Source organism: Euprymna scolopes, chromosome 7 (genome assembly GCF_053919585.1).
Source record: "Euprymna scolopes isolate OS-2025 chromosome 7, ASM5391958v1, whole genome shotgun sequence".
In the NCBI taxonomy this organism is placed as follows: Eukaryota; Metazoa; Mollusca; class Cephalopoda; order Sepiida; family Sepiolidae; genus Euprymna; species Euprymna scolopes.
Window position 1 is genome coordinate 92,102,504 of NC_136488.1, and position 21,681 is coordinate 92,124,184.

Consider the following 21,681-nt stretch of genomic DNA (forward strand, 5'->3'; position numbering starts at 1 on the left):
AAACTACATTTGTATTAAACTATATGTGTATTGAACTATATTCATATTAAACTATATTCATAATAAACTATATTTATATTAAACTACATTTGTATTAAACTATATTTGTATTAAACTATATTTGTATTAGTATATATTTGTATTAAACTATATTTGTATTAAACAATATAGCACAATATTACTTTCTCTGTATTTATTATTACTTATTAATTTATCTTATTTGGTCAGTTCTATATTTCAAAAATGATAGTACATGTTAATAAACTAATATTTGCTGTATGTTATTCGGGGGGGAGTTCTGTTAAAAAAAGTAATTTTTGCACTATATAGAAAAATATCAGCTTTATCAAAACAAATTTGTTGATTCAATATATTTCTCTTTCTGTAAAATTTCTATGGGTCTTGCTAGTAAACAAATAATCTATGTATGATGGTTTCTGAGATGATACAAGTTTTTTAAATAAATCAAGTATAATAATAACGTATGCAAATACTTAACTCTCTTCTATCAGTATTAGCATTGCACACTAAATAGAAAATGGAATCATGAAGTTTATAGACTATAGAAAGTTAAATTCAATTTAAATAGAAAAATTCTTGTAAGATCCAAGTAAGCATATTAGATAAATAAAGGGTCACAATGAGAGCAATCAAAGTTGTTTACATTACAGATGTACGTAATTTCCATCATTGTGACCCCTTGTTTATCAATTATGCTTACTTGGCTTGATATGACTCTTACACAAATTTTTCTTGCTTTAAATCAAATATTTCGATCGACTACTGACTATCTTCAGTAAATTATAGACCTTTTTCTCATTGTCAAGCTAGGACAATGAATGCCATTAACAGCCGAGTTCTCCTGTTGTTGAATGGAGACAGTTATAAATGTCTTATTTTATGTGCAGAGATCACGCTGGTACTTGCAGAAATGTAACAGATCCAATATTTCTACATTTAAAAATACTCGTTTCCGTGTGAAATAGTTGATGCTTTCAATCAAATAAAATATTTGCTTGAATGAAGTCAAATACAGAGTAAAGACTATCTTGAAACAAGTACTTTAATGGAGAACTCATTTCAACCGATGCTTTAAGCAAAGTGCAAGAGGATTTTATTAAGCTAATGCTCATCTCCACAGATTAAAGAAGAACTACATCTTGAACACATTCGGGATTAAGTACCTTAATGTTTACCCTCTGATCTCTCGTCACACTATTCAGATTTTATCAATATTTGGATCCCTGTCTATGGATGTGGTGCGAGACAAGTCACTAATAATGCTATAATAACTGAAATGAAAACTTTGATAATCGCCAAAAATGAAATGTTCCCCTAAGATCTCTGTCCGCTGTAGCCACCCATTTATCCATAATAAGATGCATAGTTAATTATTTATTTAAGAAAATACTAGTTTCTCTCTGAGAGGAAGGCCTTGAAACAGTGTATATTTTCTCCTGGTGAACCGACATTATCTCGATGGTGGAATGAAATACCACACAAGTGAAAACAATCAATAAACACGTTTATATACAAGTCTACAAGGTAAGCTGTTTTTTTCAAAGACCAATATATTTTGTTTGTCGCTCGCTTCATAGCAAGCTTCTCATACTGTTCCGGTAGCAAATATCATTCTTTAGTCTGTCTCATATGTACACTATTTCTGTCCAGAATAATCTTAAACTAAAACTCCAAACTAATTTTTTAGTCTCCATTTCTGTACACATTAAAAAGTTGTCATTATTTAGTATCACTGATGACCAAAAATATCCACATATAAACATTTTCACTAGTGTTTGGACTATTAATCGGAATTGGGAATCGGAATCAGGAATCGGAAAAATCAGAATTTTTGAAGGTATCAAAATCGTTATTGGAATCGGAAAAAATGTGTGCCTATTTTCCGATACCAAAAACGATTCTTTTAATTGGCTTTTTTATTTGATTATTTTTAAGCAAAACTTTCTACTGCTGTGAGTAATGATAAAATAATGAAAATCAATTGATTTTAAATTATCAGTAACATCTATAGATCATCCCTCACAAGTGTATTTTTACGTTTGAGAAAAAATATCTGCACATTTAACATGTTATCATAAAAAACTAGTGAGACCTGCGGAAATTCCACAGTGAACTCATTCATATGTAATGTATTGATGTTGGCATTCTGTAGATGTTCAACGTAAATAGAGATGATCTGCTATTATTGTAGCTCTTCTGTTAAAACTGCAAAAGTATTTATCTAAGCTAGCAGGGACGCCCGGGCCGTAAAATACGCTTAAATATGATATTTTAATTCTTGCAGATTTTGTATATATTAATATAGAGTTAATGTTCTATCGATTTTTATATATTATAAAGTTGCGATTTCCAAAAGAATATATATCCATATGACTTGGGTGCATCAGCTTTAATTGAAAGCGAAATAAACTTTATGAAAAATATATATATATATATATATATATATATATGCATATACTTCAGAATAAAGTTATCCAACAAATCAACTGGTATGGAAACCTGTGATTATAAGTCTTACAAAATATTATTGGCAGTAATATTTACCATATCCACCATTCAGTTCTAATGTGAAAACTAACATACCCAAGGAATTCTTTAGAATAATAGAAAAATCCTTTAAGTACTCGCATAAGTATAGTACAATATTAAACAAAAACTCTATAAAAAATATCATACTCTACAATGCCTAATCTAGCACAGACAATAATTTCGACAAATAAAATGAAAATTAAACAAGCTCAGAACATTCCCCTTAATTTAATACCTAGTAATAAATGTAACTGGCAAAATAAAAATGAATGCTCTCTTAATAACGACTGCATACACAAGGACGTGGTATACCCTTGCACATTAACGCAATTGCCGAAACATGCAAACAACCAATTAAATGGAGAAAATAATGAATCTAATCAAAACATTCCGGGCACAGGTACATATAGTGTTGCCCATGTTCAGGCATCTAATAATAACAACAACAACCAAATAGCAAATCTAATAATAATAATAATAATAATAATAATAATAATAATAATAATAATAATAACCAGCAGAATATTAGACAACACTTGCCTTGCACATCTTCAGAACCTCACTCAACTCAACTCCCCAATATAAGATTCATCGATCCTGGGGTGAATAAAACACTAAACAATGATAAAACATTAAAAGCATTCTCTTATATAGGCACAACATCAAACTTAATATAAGTGGGAATTTCAAACCACATGCATTCATTCAAAAATGAAAGATTTTAAAATAATAATAATCATGATAATAGTACATCTTTAACTACATTAATCAATTGCCCGGAGGACAAGAAAATTCCCTATTCAATTAAATGGAGTACACTAAAAAAAAAACTAGATCATACACCTCAGGGGTTAGATCCTGTAATCTTTGTATATCCGAAGCAGTTAATATTATCACCTTCCCTAAGCCTATAATAAATGCCAAGAACGTGCTAGTGTCTAGATGTAAACACAAGAAAAAATTTTAATACAGCCAACTTAAAATAAAATAACGTAATCTGTAAATGTGTAAAACCATAACACTAAATGCATTTTCCTTTTAACTAAAAACTAAATTATAAGTCATGTTAAGCTTTTCCCCCTTTTTTCATTTAAATAGTTTTAGAGCATTCCATTTAACCTATATACTAATAGATTCCTATTTCCATATTATATAACAACTCACCATACATGCATTTACATACTATATTTTAAATGCATTTACATACTATATTTTAAATTCCAGCACGTGAGTTACACTTCTAGGAATGTGTGTGGATACTATTTCAAATTTGTTTTTAACATCTCTTAATTAAGGAGTTTATGGATCCTTTTTCTTTTATTACTCACAAGTAGCGCACGCATTCCCCATTGGAAAATATTTTCCCAATTCACATATATGTATATGAACCCATAACACTCAAAAATGCGTTATCTTTATGGTACGAGATAGCAACCCTGCTTTGTGGGCATGGTTTCGTGGATCTGTTCTCTTAGTTTTTTACTTAACTATTATGGTAGTTACTTTGATTATTATTGTTGTTATTATTATTATTATTATTATTATTATTATTATTCCATATAATTTTTTCAGTTAATAATAATGATTATTATTAATATTATGATATTTATAACACGTTTAATCTAATATGCCTTTTTTTAGATTTGGCAATACTTCAGCAGATTATTATAGATCCAAATTTTCGGTTTAATTTTTTCATATAAAGGATATTATCAATACGTATAAAAGTAGTGAGAATTTTAATTTATACAATAGAGGAGCTAATTTGAGTTAAATTTGTTTAAGTGAGAAATTTCTGTATGATATCCCCTTATCTTTGCTTTCTTTCTTTTTCCTTCCCTCTTCTTTCCTGTATTTGTACCAGTCCGAACACGTGAAAAATGGCTTCAATAAGCCTGTTTCGATATTAAAATTTACAAAATCGGTGGGTACCCGGGTGGTTTTGGGTGTCGCTAACAATAAGCGAAGTAAAAAAAAAAGCAGAAAAACGAAACACTGGTTCAATATGTAAATTTAAAAAATCGAAAAAAAAAACATCTCACACCACAATTCGAACACAAAAGGCCTTAAGCAACTGAGCTAACGCGACGTACATGACGTTTGTTCGGTTTTTCAACTATTTAAAGTAAATCAGGTCACGACGTCATCTGACGCATGCGTAGAATCGGTCATTGTCACGAGAGGACCGTTTTTGTTGACCCCCCCCCCTGTCGAAAATTGTCGATTTCGGGGTGAAAAAATTGACGTTTTTAGCCAATTTTTCGAGTAAAAGATTGAGCTTCGATGTGATACCGAGTTTGTGAATTTTCGTCGCGTCTGTCGAAAGTTTTTAGAAGACATCCAAACATACACACAAACATACATACATACATTTTCGCTTTTATATATATATAGATTTTATTTTATTTTCTAAATTTTATCTTCGCTTCTTTTCGCTAATTTTATTATGCATAAGCATTTTCTTTCCTTTTTTTCTTTTACTGTTTATTTATTTGTTTATCATTTATTTATTTATTTATTTATTTATTTATTAATCCATTTCATTTTTCAGTTTTTCATGTCAGCTTATGTTCACTTTATTTACTGTGCCTGTCTACATAAACCGTTTTTATTTTATTTTATTCACAATTTGAAGTTATTTTGGAGTGTAACTTGAAGCTCATATTTTATAATAATATAAAAATATTAAATATATATAAAAAAAATTATATGTCTATTAATAAACAGTTTCACCAGACCTATATAATAATTTATTTACCGGACTGATTATATAAACAAAGAAAAAAAACAGGAAAATATGCCCACTTCGGACTGTTACCTTGTACCGTGGATAATTCAACATACAGATTGGATCCCATTTCCTCACTGCCACCAAAGACCTTCACTTCGGATTTTACTATGCAATTTGAATGTGCAATTCTATATCCTTTTCATTAACTTCCCTTACTCTATGATATTTAAATGCTTAAAAAAACTTTTAATTGTGATTTTCCATGTCTTACTGGCTTTAGCAAATAAGGTGTAAACCATTATAATTATTCGCTAATAGTTTCTCCTCTGAAGAGATGGTAGACATCGTAATCATATAGATAAGACGTTATAATATATCAAATCTATTCTTTGTCTTACATAAAATAATAAAAATCTTTTGATTTGAAATTTAACCATTTCACGTAATAAATCTTAAATTTATTGAATTACTAAAATTTTATATATATATATATATATATATATATATATATATATATATATATAACTCGAGTGTAATCAGCTATAACCGAAACCAAAACAACTTATAAAGAATTATTGATAAAATTATTTTTTTAAGTATAGATTACTGGAATACCATGAGCTATTATCGAAACCGAAACCAAAACTTATGAAGAATTCTAAGTAAAATTATTTATTACAAGAGATAGAAGTCCATAACAATTAATCGACTCAGATGTAAGAGTGACACAGAAAATAACACACACGCTATTGCATTGATATTTAGATGACAACTTTATAGTTAAATATTTAGAGATTTATAAAGAATCGGAATCGGTAATTGTATCAAAATCAGGAGTTAAATACGGAATCGGTAATTGTATCGGAATCGGGAAAAATATTGGAATCATCTCATCACTAATTTTAACTTAACGAAAACATTACAACAAGGCAAGTACACTGTCCTAGCCCACTTGTTTCATTGTTTACAGTATGCTTAGCCATCAATTTTTTTTTTTTTTGCAGACTCAAATAGTAACTATACCTGTGTTAACATGGGTATTGTTTTCTTCTGTTCTGGATACGGGGACTTCAATACAAAGATCGAAACATCTTGCTGGTCCAACTCCTGTACAAAAGTCTGTGTCGTCCTCTGGATAAGGTTCTCCCATGCAAAATAGTTTGCGTATTTGCTCAGGTTGGTTTTGTTTTCTTTTTTAAGCAGGTATGAAGGTACCCTGTCGAAAGCAACAAAAATCAGAAGAGTATAACAACAAAAAAATATGAGTTCATTTTCTAAAACTGTTATATATGAGGATCCTACGCCAGTAAGTAGCGATTGAGTTAACTAATATGAATTTTGGTGAGGGTCACATAAGTACATGTTAGGATAACCTGGCGGCAAATGGAAATATTCCCAACTGCAGATGGCGTGATTAAAGTATAGGGGGTGTCAAAGGTTAGCTCCCGAGACAAAACATGCTAGAAATCCAGGATCAAATGATATAACGAGAATGGTGTCACATGTTCGAGGAGAGAACAGAGAGTTCTGGCCAGTCTCTTATTGGAAGTTACACAAACAGGACTTAAAAATCATGTAGAAATCTTAGTGAATGTTGCCTTGAGACTCTGCCAATGTATCGCCCGTGATTAAGACCATGTTAGGAAAATCAAGTAAATAATTAATTACTTACGTGGTCTCTCCCGCATGAGCAGACTCTCTCAATAAAACCTTGAAAACTCAGCAAGTCATGGATGAGTAGCTATTCATCTTAGTTAAACAGTTGATCAACAATCACGAGTGGATCATGGCCAGTCGTTAATGAAAAAAATTGACTATGAAAAAAAAGACAGCATGCACAGCATCGTATCTATACTATTAATACAATTCTGAATGTTTATTTATTTATTTATGTGTGTGTGTGTATATATATATATATATATATATATATATACTAATAAAACTTTCGAACGGATGCTCCGAATTGAAAATTTTTTATTTCCCTTAAATGTTAGAGTCCCTAGATTGTCCTTATCTATATATGGTTCGTAACGAACAATGCCAAGTCAAACAAAAAGCTAAAATAAAGGTTTTAGGGATGTTTCGTGCAATTGTCAAAAAAGTTACTTGCCCATGTCAACGAAATTTAACACTGTCTGTAACATCTTTCGGCATACAGACAGGATTTGTGGCACAATGGATAACACGTCTGACTACGGATCAGAAGATTCCAGGTTCGAATCCTCGTAAGTTTGTAATAATTTTAACCATCATATTTTCCGTTTACTCATTATCCTTACCTTTAGGGTATTTTTGTTTTTCCAGTGATTTTGTTTTGTGCATATGGGAATTTCCCATGCTCCGAGTTCACGAGGTAAGCGTAATGGTAAGACGATGTTGAGTGTACTCGATTTTGTGTTTGACTCAGCGTTGTGTGTACCAACGCGGCACAGCCGCTAGTATATAATAAAACTTTTGTTTTATTGGTTGGTTTTATTGATCGCTCACTGGTGAGAACGCCATGTGCAAAGCTATGTATCTACGAAAACGACCCTATGCAAAGTTGTTAAACATAAACTGTTAAAAAACAATACTGATCAACATACAAAAGGGATTTTGATCAAAGGTTAGCATTTAGCCCCAAAGCGATTTTTCTTGATTCACAGAAAAGTTTGTATTTTTTTGCAATATATACATTTACATTTAGTTTACAGTTCAAATAACTTTAAACCAGGCTTAAAATAACTGACTTTCTACTGAAAATGGTTAATTTTGAATTTTAATTCAACCTTTAAAAAAAAAAATTTTAATTTGGTAAAAATTTACATCAAACCTCAGTTAAGGGTCAGCCTTCTGCCGCCTTCAAAGTAGATTGTGTTCTAATAGCAGATAAAGTTTTTTCTTTTTTTTTATTAAAGTGTCACCACTTAGCAAGGCCCAAAAGCCATTCGAGGATAGGGGTTTAATGAGTGTCGGATAGATGGTGAGAACAACACAATATTGGTAATGACGGTGGTGATTGGGCAAAATTTGATCATTTAAGAAAACAGCTCAACAAGAATTTGTTTACATTGGACTTCAAAACCGCCATGTTGTAATCGGCTGGGAAGCCGTCCAACGGCATTGTGTTTCACAGACGGACAGTTCTAGGAAAGAAATTTTCTCATCGAGATTTTGTTTAATTTTCAACAAAATTGAAGTTCAGAGTGCTAGTATACACAATACTGCTGTATGTCTGCAAGACCCGGCCCCTGTGTAATGAATATCTTTATACACTCAAGGTCTTTGACGTGTAGTGTCCTAAGTGCATCCTATACATTCGTCTCTTTGACCGAATCTTAAGCTGTACCATCCGTGTAATATGTACCATCCGTGTAATATCTACCATCCGTGTAATATCTACCATCCATGCAATATGTACAAATTGTGTACCATCTACAGCATCACAAAAAAAAAAATTTAAGGAGACTTTGCTGCTTTAGTCAGGTTCTTCGACCCTCTAAGGAAGAATTCATTCACAAGTTGGTAGCCCCAATGACAACCGTTGGTAGTGTAGGAAGCGCAGGAAGTGCAGAAGTAGCTAACTGACGACTTAGATTGAACCAGTGAGGGCAGGCATGGAGCTGGCTTTTGGTGGTCATTGCTTGAACCGGAAATGGCGGAAGTATTGTGAAAACTCAGCTACAGATTGTCGGGAATTAACCATATTCGTGAAGGATGTGGTTAACTTCTTTAATGATTGTTCAACTCACTCTGGGTGAATGAAACAAGTATGTCTTTATTAGAGAATGCTTCTACAGATGATGATTCACATAAATCATAAAAATGTAACACAGTTGCCTTGCAGTAGTGAGGGGAATGTAAATCGAGGTAATACTAATTATACCGAAATGTATGGGCTTGAGTTTTGGAATTTAATTAAGAATGTTTTGATAGGATTCAAGTAGGATATTATTAAACAAACAAAAGTGATTTCTGGGTAGTTATGCAGAAAAATAAAAATAAAATGTATGAATTCAAAAACAAAGATGCTTGAATATTTAGCAAATGAAAGAGAAAATTTTGGGACTAAACAATGAAGACATGGTTCCAATTAGGGGCTCGAAACCTTTCATATTACATGTAAGAGTTTGAAAAAATATTGTAACATCAAATAATGACAATGATACAAATTCATTTTGTTTTTTGTTTGTTTGTTTGTTTTTTAATTGTGCAACCACAAGTTGTATATAGTAGGTGATTATTCTTGCACAAATATTTTTTAAATTGCCATAACTTTTGCAAAAGTAAGCATGGAAGTTTTAACCATACTTTGGTCTTTTTTCTTCATAAAGCTGATTATATCTTTGAATGGTGTAAAAAATGAAATGAAAAAAACAAAAAAAAAACAAGGGCATAACACTAAAACAAAATGCGTCCACTAAAAAGTGTGAATAAAAAATCTGATTTTAAAACATATACAGTCAAGATATTAAATTAAGTCTTATACTTTGTCATAAACGTATTCATCTTTTATTAGCGTGATTAATTTCATACACAAATCAAGGAAGTGGATATATAAAATGGATTGTCCTTGTGGTGCAAGAGGAAGCGAGGTAATACTAATTGTGACGAAAGCATGCTAGGTCAAGATTTTTAAATTAAGAAAAGAATGTCCTAATGGACTGCGCACATAATATTGTGAGATTTGAAAAATAAACATGAGTGATTGCTAGACTATTTAGTTATGTAGAGAAACAACCAATTGAAAAACAAATGCAATTGAATAGCTAGCAAATAAAAAAACATGAAAATTCATTCTGAAACTGAATAGAGAAGGTGTCTCTTGCACTGGTTCTTATTAGGAAATTGGGTCCTCCAAGCCCTTCACAGTACATGGAATAGCGTGATAGAACATTGTAACATCAAATAGAGTGACCAATAAAAAAATCATTTTGTGTTTTTCAAGTCTTCAGTTGTAAACAAGTCTCTAATAGAAGGAAAGAGATTTCCTATCCCACCTTATGTAGTATGGGAGACCCCAGCAAACAAATGTTGCTAACCATAATAGAAAATAATCAGTTGAAAAATCTACTGTATCTATCGTATGTAGTATCTGTTCAGATAGCGCACTTCATCTTTTCTGTTGAGGAAATTTTCATCTGAAGCAATTTTTATTGTTGTCCCAATACAGAGTGCCGCATTTTGTGAAGCTGGATTTTCCATACATTAAATTAAAAAATCTCCCTTATTTCTAACTCTACCTTCGTGGGGAGGCAGGTAGATAGGAAGGTTCTTTCGTTAATCATTAATCAGTGGGAGGGAATACAGAAATCAAAAGGTAACAATAAGATATGTGAAACAAAGCTATCAAAGTCTTTTTGTCTTTTTTTAGTTTATCATTGTCTCAGTTTCTTTTCTTTTGAAGGGAGGGCAACGTGTATCATTTGCAAAATGAAATAAATGCCAAAGAACCTTTCAATTTGAAATCCCTTAATCGTAGTGCTTTCTCCACAAGTCTGACAAGTCAACAGAGTCAGTTACACTGGAAATCCACGATAAATATTATCATAAAAGTAATACTCTATGCATAAAAATATAATGGCAAGTCAATATGAAGTCAATTAACTTCATTAACACATTACTCAGTGATATGGCATAATCACGCTGACACAGATTCTCCTTAGATAACCAAAGTTAAGTATCGTGAGCTCAGTCAGTACTAAAATGGGTGACCATTTGGGAATACCAGGTGCTGTATGTGCTCTCCGCTTATCTCAGCATAGTTTCCAGTCGCCCTGGACTTCTCCTTGCCAGTGGAATCAAGCAGTGCCGACTCGGAGAGGAGTAGTTAGGGATAAAGCAACTCTTGCTTCACAATTCCGTGGGTGTCATTCATCATTCTTCCAAGATGATCAGATGGTCCTCGTCATTTCAATGGACAAATATTCACTCAATAAGTTACTGAATAAGTTACTGAATAAGTTAACGGTGGAACTAATAACAAATGCAGGTATATTTTATAAATTACTAACTTTAGAAGTATTACTAACTTTATAAGTATTACTAACTTTCAAATGGCACGTGTCAATTCAATTCAGTTTATTCGGCATAGGTTAAAACATTACAGGTTTTGTCGCCCGATAAGAAGAGTGCAGGAAGAGAGAAAAAGAAAGGAGAAGGAACAAAGGGAGAGTGAGAGGCGCTGTAAATTTAGACGGTCAGAAATACAGTTTACCAGCACCTATCCAACTTCGTCTTGAACTGATCCGTTGTTGGTGCCGTGATAACCTCAAGTGGTAGTCTATTCCAGGGAGCCGATATGCAGATGGAAAATGCGGCTTTGTGTCGGCTTAGCCAAATCTCTGATGAAACAGCTTCAGGTTGTGTCTTCTAAGTCCATGTTCGGGTGCTGGGGTGAAGAGGAAATACCCAGGAAGTTGTAATAGCTATAGAAGGAGGTTATAGGCCAAAATTAAGTTGCCCTTCGGTCGTCAGCACTCCAGAAAGAAAAGGTTTGAGATCAATTGGATTATTAGTTTACAAATTTACAGTTATTTAAAGTCGAATTATTGTTAAACAGTTTGATTACCTTAAGAAAGGAAAAACCATCAACAACAAACATCATATAGCTGACTTAGTGTGTTTCACGAAAGAAATCATGAAAAAAAACAACCGCAAATGAAGAAGAAAATAGTGCCCTTTGATCAAGAAAATGCACTGTATCACAAGTGGACCGCAACAATGGCAAAATTACATTAAATTGTTTCTGCACCAGCGCTATTTTGTAGATCTAGCAACCTGCAACTTCTAGCTGTTTGCGGATCACAAAAGATTGCTCCAGGGAGAGGCATTTGGCTCTGATGAAGAAATAATGTTGAAAATTAGAGTGTATTTTAAGATCAAAAACAAGTCGTTCTATAAAAAGGCATCACGTTTTTAGAGAAGTATTAAAATCAGTTGAAACGCCTGAGAAAGAGACAATGTTAATGAATAAAGTAAATTTTGCTTAAAAGATTTTGTTTTATTATTTATGTCTAAGACTTTTTGAGTGATGCTACCAAATGAAATAACCTAACGTCAAAGAGGAAAATATAAGTGGCCTAGTGGATACTGAATCGACAAGCTGTGTTCAACTACCATCAAACATTTATTTGATCACTAAAAATGTTAGGAAAGATGAAACCCAACAGTTTTCATCATCTTTATGCTTGTATTTTTAAAAGATTATTGTTACAAAATGAAAGCATCTAATAATTATCCAGGAGTGCTCAAGCGGTTGAATGGATACCAATGGAGATTATGAAACCACTCATCCTGATTTTAACTGCCTATAGCTGCACCAATTCCTTCATTAACATGCCACTCAATAAATCCAGGAAGTAGCATACTAATGACACCATTAATAAAAAAAATAGATATGATTTTTTTATAAAGTACTAACCTTTAATGATGTGTGTCAAAGTTTAAACCAAGTAAGGCAATCAATTGACACATTACAGTTATTTAAGTGAAACGAGTGTTGCAAATTTTAAAAACAACGGGTAAATCCGAATTTTGTGTGTTGATATAAAGCATATTGCTTAAGCTAAATATGGCTTGATAAATGTTATTCGACCTCTGTTCTATCGAAAACAATGGCGAAGAGTTGATATGCTGATTTTAAATAGATGTCAATACGGATTATAACATCACTTTATCATCATCTTGATATCGCATAATTCAAGTTGACACACCGGTTCCCATTAGATCGCCGAAGTTAAGCAACGTTGAGCTTGGTTAGTACTAAAATGGGTGACCATTTGGGAATTCCATCTCTCTGCTTATCTCGGCATTGTTTCCAGTTGTCTAACAAGTCTCCTTGCCATTCGAATCAAGCAGTGTCGATTCAGGATTCAGTTGGGGATTGCACTACCTTTGTCTCACAATTACACATGAAGCTACCTTTACAGAGGGTATCCATTGTCTCTTGAGACTGAATGGAGGCATCATGATCTTCATTAACAATCTGCAAAATCATATACTGAGATAATTCATTGTCATATGACATAACTGTCTATTGCTACACCTCGATGAGCATTGGTGATTCCTTTTCATCTAATGATGATGATGATGATCAGTAGTAGTAGTAGAAGTAGTAGTAGTGGTAGTAGTATAAAATAAATTGTTTGTGTGACAGAGCATGGATGCATGTATGGCAGTAGCCACAGCTGTACGACAGTCAGCATATGCAAATGACCGACCGGTGTGTGAGATGATGTTACAGCGAAGAAGAAGGAAAAAAAAACAACTATAAAAAAAGAAAAACGTGGCCTGAAAAGGACAGAAATAGAAGTGTTGCATACGTGGCCTGAGAGCAACAGAGGAAGACATGTCTGAAACATAACCGGACAAATACGGAGTACCACGTATTCGACATGGCAGAGTCTTTTTAAGCATCTTGGAGTACAAAAACATTTTTGAATAAGAGTCAAGACGTTATTCTGGAAGTACATGTAATTAAATGTCTGTTGTTTCAGCTGAGAAAAAAATGTCAGTTAAATTCTTTCCTTGTCATTGTTTCCTTGCGACTGTCTGCATACAACGTGTGGGTCCCGAGCGTGGACATGTCATGACTACGTTACATTTGTTTTCTTTAATTTTCTTCCTTTGAAGATTGTAACGCTGGGTATGGGACAGCCAAACCAGCTGCCAGCATTGCTCTGCTTTTTATTGAAACCAACCGAGAGCTCTTTTTAGTATCCTCGCTGTTCCCTTAAGTGCAATTGTCTGGATCTCTTTTGCACTTGGTTCACCAGGAATATTAGTTAGGTAGGACTTCAGGTTCTTGTTCATAAGCCCTATGGCACGTATAATAACTGGTATGATTGATATCTCTCTAAGATTCCAGGGGTTTTTTTTTGTGTTTTGTTTTTTTCATGATGCCCAAATTTGTGCCACTGTAATTAATAAACAACCTTAAAATACACGCTAAACTGATGATGGTGATAATGATGAGGAGGATAAGCAGCATCAGCGACGACAGCAGTAGTAGTAGTAGGAGGAGGAGCAGGAGTGGGAGGAGGCGGATTAATCTTGAAACCCATTCGACTGTAAATAATTAACAACCTTAAACTAAGAAAACGAAGCCATTCTTAGCGTTAGTGAATATAAAAGTATTCTTTCTCACCAATATTTAAGAAATGGTTCTAGAAGTCTTCTCTGTATTTCAAACACTTTGTCCTTTGTAAGCGACTTCCAGTTGACAATGTCGATCTCGTTTTTCAGGTTGACAGGAAGTTCATACTGCGCCCGTGTCTCGTAATATCTATTCTTAATCGTCAATATAGATCTGAAAGATGAAAAGAAAACTATTTATTTTTTTCTTCTTCTTCTTCTTCTTTTTGCTTGATTTTATTTTTGTTATGGGAATCGTTCCCGATAAAAGATGATTATCGGAAAGACAGGAGATGCCTGTTGGCTTTAATCATGAAAAGACCAAGGCAGGTAGGAGGAAAACAGTCAACAGAAAGAAAGTTCCACAAGTTTACAGTTTTTTGGAGAGAAATTACTAGTCTAGGAAGCTGTATTGCAATGAGGTATTAAAATAGGGAATTGATGGAGACCACTAGACCAACGAATCAAACGAGCTGGAACAAAGGAAGCAGGTAATAGACAATTCTGAAGAACACATGCCATAATAGTGTTTATAAAAACGACTGAGACTAGTAACATCACATTTGTGAAGGAGAAATTTCAGCGATAAACAAAGTGTGGAGGACCAATCAAATTATAGATACGTTTGTGCACGTTATCAAAAACCCCTAAAAAATGGGTCAGAGATTCGCCAATTCAAATATGACAGCATACATGATCTGATAGTACATTTGTAGAGATAGAGAATAGCTTCAGGTGTGAGAACGTGTTTAAATGCGTAGGTTGGAACATTGAGTGACCAACACTTAAAATAAGAACAATAGTTCGAATAATGAAAATAATAGAATATTTTGGTATAAAAAAATCAGAGAATAAAAGAAATAGACAAAAGGAAGAGAATAAGAAGAGGAAATTTGTCCAATTCTGAAAAAAAATTAGAACATTACCATCTACGCCACTCTTTGTCTGTCTGTCTGTATGTATGTATGTATGTCCGTCTCTCTCTCTCTTTCTCTCTCTCTCTCTCTCTCTCTCTCCATTACCACTACTACAGAGAGACGTCACAACTGATTGAGCTTACTACTAACTGAACTGTCGCCAGCATGTCAACAAAACAAAATGCAGACCTGTTAGGATTAACGAATTGACATATCAAGGAGAATATTATTCAAATAATTCATCTTATTTCATGAAATGTTATCATTTTTTTTTTCTTTAGCATTGTTACGATTAGAGTTTGAGATGATTTTTGTTTATTTTTGCCAAAGTTTATAAAGATTTGAGCATCTGTCATCAATGATAAGATGTTCAGGTCTGTGAAGAAATACTGTATACTGATTATTTAGTATTTACCTGTGAAACGATGGAGGATTTATTTGTTAAAAATTTGGAAGAATGCTATGGAAACTCAACCAAAGACCAAAGTGATGATCTGTTGTTGTTGTTGTTGTTGTTGTTGTTGTTGTTGTTGTTGTAGTAGTAGTAGTAGTAGTAGTAGTAGTAGTAGTAGTAGTAGTAGTAGTAGTAGTAGTAGTAGAAATTCATTACCCTGTTCAGCTTATGGAAAGGTGCAATTCAACTTTTTGCGTGGTACTTGCAAGCTATGTCGGATAAGGAGCTGCATGTAGAACAGGAGACTTTCGATTGTACGGCTACTTTAAAGGAATGAATGAGAATGCTTGGGTTAATATTAGGTTGTTGCATAAGTTCCTGCCGTTTAATAAATAAATTTTGTCCTAAAGCATGTTTTGATATTTGGCAAAGTGTTATATATCATCAGAAAGCACGTATTCTGTTCTACAAGATAATGGTCATCGTTTTTTGCTCATATAATTGTTTCTCGTTTTTCCGAATCGTCAAATGGATTGTCAAGTAGATAAAAAAAGTCACATTTTCGACACCTCCTTCTTTTCGACTTTAATCGAGGTCAAAAAGCGAGTGAAGTGACCAAAGATATTTGTGCCGTGTATGGAGAAAACGCTATAGCTGAGAGAACTGTTTGAGATTGGTTTACCAGATTCAAACATGGTAATTTTTACCTCAATAACGCTCTTCATTCCGGAAGACCAATCAAGATAGATGAAGACCAACTCAGGGTTCTTTTAAAGGAAGATGACCATCAGACAATTGGGTGAAAAGATGAAGTGTGATTTTGCAACAATTTCACGCGATCTTCAGTCGATTGGATTCATACAAAAACTTGGAGCTTGGGTTCTACACGAACTTACTTTTGTTGTTAAAATTCTTTGATTTTCTTTAAAACAAAAAATGGCAGGAACTTATGCAACAACCTAATAGATATAAAACAATTGAAGTAGAACGGTCAACCTACAAGCGAAGGTGAGAGAAAATATTGGAAGAAGTGATAAAAATGGATGAGAAAGAAAGGGATAAAGACCTGGGTAGAGATAGGTTTATTTGGAAATTAATTTCCAAAAGCCGTCAGCATATTTCAGAATGTAAAATTGAAGTCGATTTTTTAATCAATTGAGTCAAAATGTTAATTCCATATTCATTTCAATAAACAAGAAAGGAAATGACAGCAAATAATAAAAAAAATATTTAAATAAAAGTTTTCACTATTTCCTTCTTTCTTTACCTCTCTTTCACTAGTTTTCTCCCTCTTTTTCTATCTGTCTTTCTCTTTTTCTCTCTTTCTTTCTTTCTCACTTTCTATCTCTCTCTTTTTTCTTTCTTTCTTTCTCTTTTTCTACCTCTCGTTTACTTCGACTTCGACTAGTGAAAAATAAAACTAAACGTAGTGTTACGGTTTTCGAGCATTACAAAAGGATAATTTATTCAAAGAACAAAATAAAATCTTAATGCAACTTTTAAAAGGTCAATAAAATATTAATTCGTTAAAACGCAATATTATTCGAAACTTTATAATTCATGTTAAATTAATGGCTAAAATTTAACAATATCTCTGACATAATTCAATGTGAAAAATTGTCTTTCTTTGTTTCATCACAGAAACTCATGATGAAATAATCTTAAATGATGATGAATATGACGTCATCAGCAATTGTGATGTCAATCGTGATCATCATGTCAGCCAAATTCATCATCTCAATAATAAAATGAAGTATATCCATTATCGCCCAGCCTATTAGCTAGGCGTAGAGGTCGAATCACAGGGATTCGACAGACTTTCAGTGGTCGATCTTGTTTCCTGACTAGGGCAATGAACGCCGTTTTCCCCACTCCTGACATATCCTATCCCTTAAACTGGGCACTTGGGAGTGTTTGAATGCCATAATGCCAGTACAAGTAAATTGGGTTGACCATCGTCTGATGGGTTGAGGGTACCAGATAGACAGTTCCTGGCTTCTGTTCCCGACTGGTAGTACAGGAGCCCTAACTCTTTGCTAGCACTTACAGCGGCTGCTCCATCAACAGTTGTATAATATCGGGTTGTTTGTAGTGCCATGTTGCGCATGGAAAGGGACCCTGCCTCATCCCCAGTGCGCTATCCCGAGGCCACAATCCTAGTAGGTGGCAGGACAACTGATGGTCTGCTTGTATTGCATGTCTGGTATTATGCATAACCACTTGTTCAGTATCCCTTACGTAAACTGAAACTCTTAAAAAAAATGACAGTACAATAAAACAAATTACGCTAAAACAAGGCCCAAACTCAAACAAAACCAACCTGCCTTTTCCCTTGAGGCTTGCATTTACGAACATCCGTGAGCTTAGAACTAATTTAAATGATGTCGAAGCATTTCTCCTAACAAACACCCCGGATATCTTAGCACTAAGTGAGACTAACCTACACTCCTCCATCCCCTCTAACTACTTTAACATGCCTGGATATCTCCCACTCTACCGTAAGGACTCTGACAGACATATGCACGGGCTTGGAGTATATATTCGGAACACCCTCCCCTTGACTAGAGAAACTAAACTAGAATCGGACGATCAAGCCTTTATGTGCTTTAGACTTAACATGCAACATAACATTAGCTACTTTTATTTTCTCTACCGCTCTCCCTCGACCCAGGACTGTACCCTAATAAACAAAGTCTCTGACAGCATAGATACAGCACTTTCCCTCGACACTAGCGCACAAGTGCATGTGTTTGGTAACTTCAATTTCCACCACAGCAACTGGCTTGGATTTTCTACTCACACAGACGCAGCTGGTATGACTACATATAACTTCTCTATATCTCATTCCCTATCATAGATGGTTACGTTTCCAACCCGTTTCCCAGACCAGCAAGAACAACAATCATCACTTTTAGATCTGTTTTTGACCACAGTTTCCGATGACTGTGTAACTAATGCCCACAGCCCACTTGGGAACGCCGATCATGCAGTGGTAATAGTTGAAATAGCCCTAAACTGAACTGCCACTGCTCAAAACAACGAGATATTATAAAAAGGCTGACTGGGATGCCATCAGGGATCTCATCAGGGACGCTCCATGGCAAAATATCTTTTCACTTTCTGCTGAACAGTGCGCAAATGAGACCACTGAATGGTTCAAAACAGCAATTAAAACACATGTTCTCACACGGAAATTTTATAGCAAGCCCCACTCTCCCCAATGGTTTATTTCTACTTGTGCAGCCGCCATCGCGCAAAGACAGTATGAATAGAAAACTACTTACGCCTGAAAGTATACCTCTATAAGGCCACCATTCGCCCATGCATGGAGTATTGTTGTCATATTTGGGGTGGTGCATCTGCCACTAGTCTCTCGCTCGTAGACAAGATTCAAAAGAGAGTCGCCAATCTGATAGGTCCTGAACTGTCATCTAAGCTTCAGCCCCTGTCCCATCGACGAAATGTTGCATCCCTCTGTTTTTTCTACAAGTACTTTAACGGTGAATGTTCTTACGAACTGCATTCACTTGTGCCCCCTCGACAAACCCCACAACCAGCTAGAGATCCTTAGATGTAAGAGAGCCTTCTACTCCAGTAGTTTCTTCCCCAGGACAGCTAGACTTTGGAATTCCCTGTCGGGTCCCTGTTTCCCCAACTGTACTGACATGCAGAAGTTCAAGTGCAACGTGAACCGACATCTTGCTGCCCAACTCCCTAAACAGTATCCCTGATGCCTATGTCCCTGATAGTAGCCCCCTACAACAAAATTGCAATATGCCTTGTTTGAGGTGAAAATGTAATTAAAAAAAATTAATTAATTAATTAATTAAAAAATATGTGAATTCTTGTCGCTCCAAACTTTTATTGCCAGCTGTCATGCTGTGACATAACGCGGATTCTCAGATGTAAATGCATGAGAAATAATGTCACCGGTTGGGGGAAAAAGGACTATAAAAAAGAAAGACAAAGAACTTGCTAGATCACGTGGGTGATGTCACGGCTGTGACGACGAAGAAATACAGGGTGGACGATATAATTGTAGCCCTAGGAAATATGATATGATTCCATTTCCGTTTGATAAAAACCAGTTTCGTTTTTTTGTTTGTTTTTTGTTTTTTTGTTTGTTTTTTTGCAGACAATCGACTAGTTTGCCACTTGTTTACAAATCCCGGAGATGTGCTGCTGTACAACTCATGCTCTTTACCGATCCAAGTTATGATAACAGGACCATTGCCAGCACCCTCAAAATACATTGCTTTATCGCCATGGATAACAGGGACATGCTCAGGGTGATGAAAACAAAATTTCCGACCACGGTTATGGTCTTTGGTGAGGGCCACATCATGCCACCTCACATCTTCAAAGTCGGCTTGAAATTCAACATCAAAGTGTACCTGGATGTGCTGAAGAGTGTGGCTATCCCCTGGTGCAATCAAGTGGCCGCTGGCATACCCTGGGTGTCGCAGCAGGACTTAGTTCCGGCTCACTAGTCCAAAGAAACACAGACTTAGTTTCAGAAGAAGTGTTACGACTTTGTACCCTTCTCTCACTTGCGCTCCTCCTCCCCCGACCTGAACCCATTGAACTACTTAGTTTGGTCATACGTCGAGAACATCACCAACATGACCTCCCACAATACCAAAGCAAGCCTGATCACCGCCATCTGCCGAGTATTTGCCGATCTTCCGCCGACGCTTGTAGAAAAAGCATGCTCCCAGTTCCGGGCCTGTATCGAGGCTGTGATTGAGGCTAAAAGCGGCTACATTGAATAGATGTCAGCTCTACTACATAATCAAGTTACCTGAATTGATTTTTTCAATAAAAGTGTTAAAATAAAGCTGTAGTGTTACGTTTTTTTAGGGCGACACTTTTATCGTTCCACTCTATAAATGTCGTTGTACAAACCAAAAAACGAGTCGGAGTTATTTCCTGTTCTTTTGTCCACTTTTTGACCAAGGCCAAAACGTGTGTACAAGTGTACAACGTTACAATGACACAAGTTTATTACTAATCGTCGTGCTGGTAGTAGTAGTAGTAGTAGTAGTAGTAGTAGTAACTATAATGGTGTTAGTAGTAGTGGTAGTAGTAATGGAGATAGTAGTAACGTTGGTGGTAATAGTGGCAGTAGTAATAGTGAGTGGTAGTATTTCTTGTAGTAGTGGTAGTAGTAGTAGTCGTTTATCTCTATTTTCTATGTATATAAAGCACTATTTTGTGTTAATATATACTAGACTTTTTGTTCACTTAAAAGCAGGCAAAAGTTATAGACCGTTGACTTACAAATGAGTGCCTTATGCCAAATTGATGATTGAATGTGGTTAAATTGGTGCTTATTTTTGCATTAATACTAATCCCTATGAATCCCAAACTTGGCCTCGAACGGATGTCGTTAATACTTAGTTCGCTGTACCGTATCGTAACAAAGGTATATTTGAAATATCAGCTAGTAATTTCCAGGGACAAGCAGAACGAACGAACAGACAGACAAACAGATAGACAGACTAAGAGAAATATGATATAGAAGATGGTTGCGTTGTTTTTGTCGATTTTTCCAACATACTATCAGATCATTTTTCACTACTACTCCTACTCCTACTACTACTACTACTACTACTACTACATATTATTATTAATAGTAGTAGCATGCTTTATCTAAATAATTAGTACTACTACTACGCATAGTATTTTTTTTACTAAATATTAAGTATAGTATGTTTTTTACTGTCACTAAGTGTTTTAATATATACATCATAACTAATGTGTGATAAAACCACAATACTAATATGGTTTCATTTCTCCTTACGTTTTATTTGATCTAAAAAATAAAAAAAAATTTAAAAAACCTTATTGATTATTTATAAATATATAAAGAATAAAGCTCTTTTTATCGACGCAAACTTCTCACATTACAACTAAAAAAGTGCATAAGGGAAATTACTGCTAAATATAAAAACTAGAGTTATTTCCCTTGAAAC

At 34.4% G+C, this 21,681-nt stretch overlaps 1 protein-coding gene and 1 long non-coding RNA gene across 4 annotated transcripts in view; one reads left to right on the top strand and one right to left on the bottom strand.

Annotated features, from left to right (window-relative positions):
• LOC145279826 (uncharacterized) overlaps positions 1–21,681 on the top strand; it is a 302,766-nt gene that overhangs the window by 274,961 nt on the left and 6,124 nt on the right. The window contains exon 2 of the long non-coding RNA XR_013868463.1: positions 6,286–6,457. This is a non-coding gene — a long non-coding RNA (uncharacterized LOC145279826). The remainder of the gene's footprint in view (positions 1–6,285; positions 6,458–21,681) is intronic.
• LOC145279825 (regulator of G-protein signaling 22-like) overlaps positions 1–21,681 on the bottom strand; it is a 77,506-nt gene that overhangs the window by 19,155 nt on the left and 36,670 nt on the right. For all 3 annotated transcript variants that reach the window (XM_080131231.1, XM_080131229.1, XM_080131230.1), the window contains 2 exons: positions 14,409–14,570; positions 6,305–6,497 (listed from right to left, as the gene is read on the bottom strand). In XM_080131231.1, the coding sequence (XP_079987357.1) occupies positions 6,305–6,497; positions 14,409–14,570 (355 nt within the window). The remainder of the gene's footprint in view (positions 1–6,304; positions 6,498–14,408; positions 14,571–21,681) is intronic.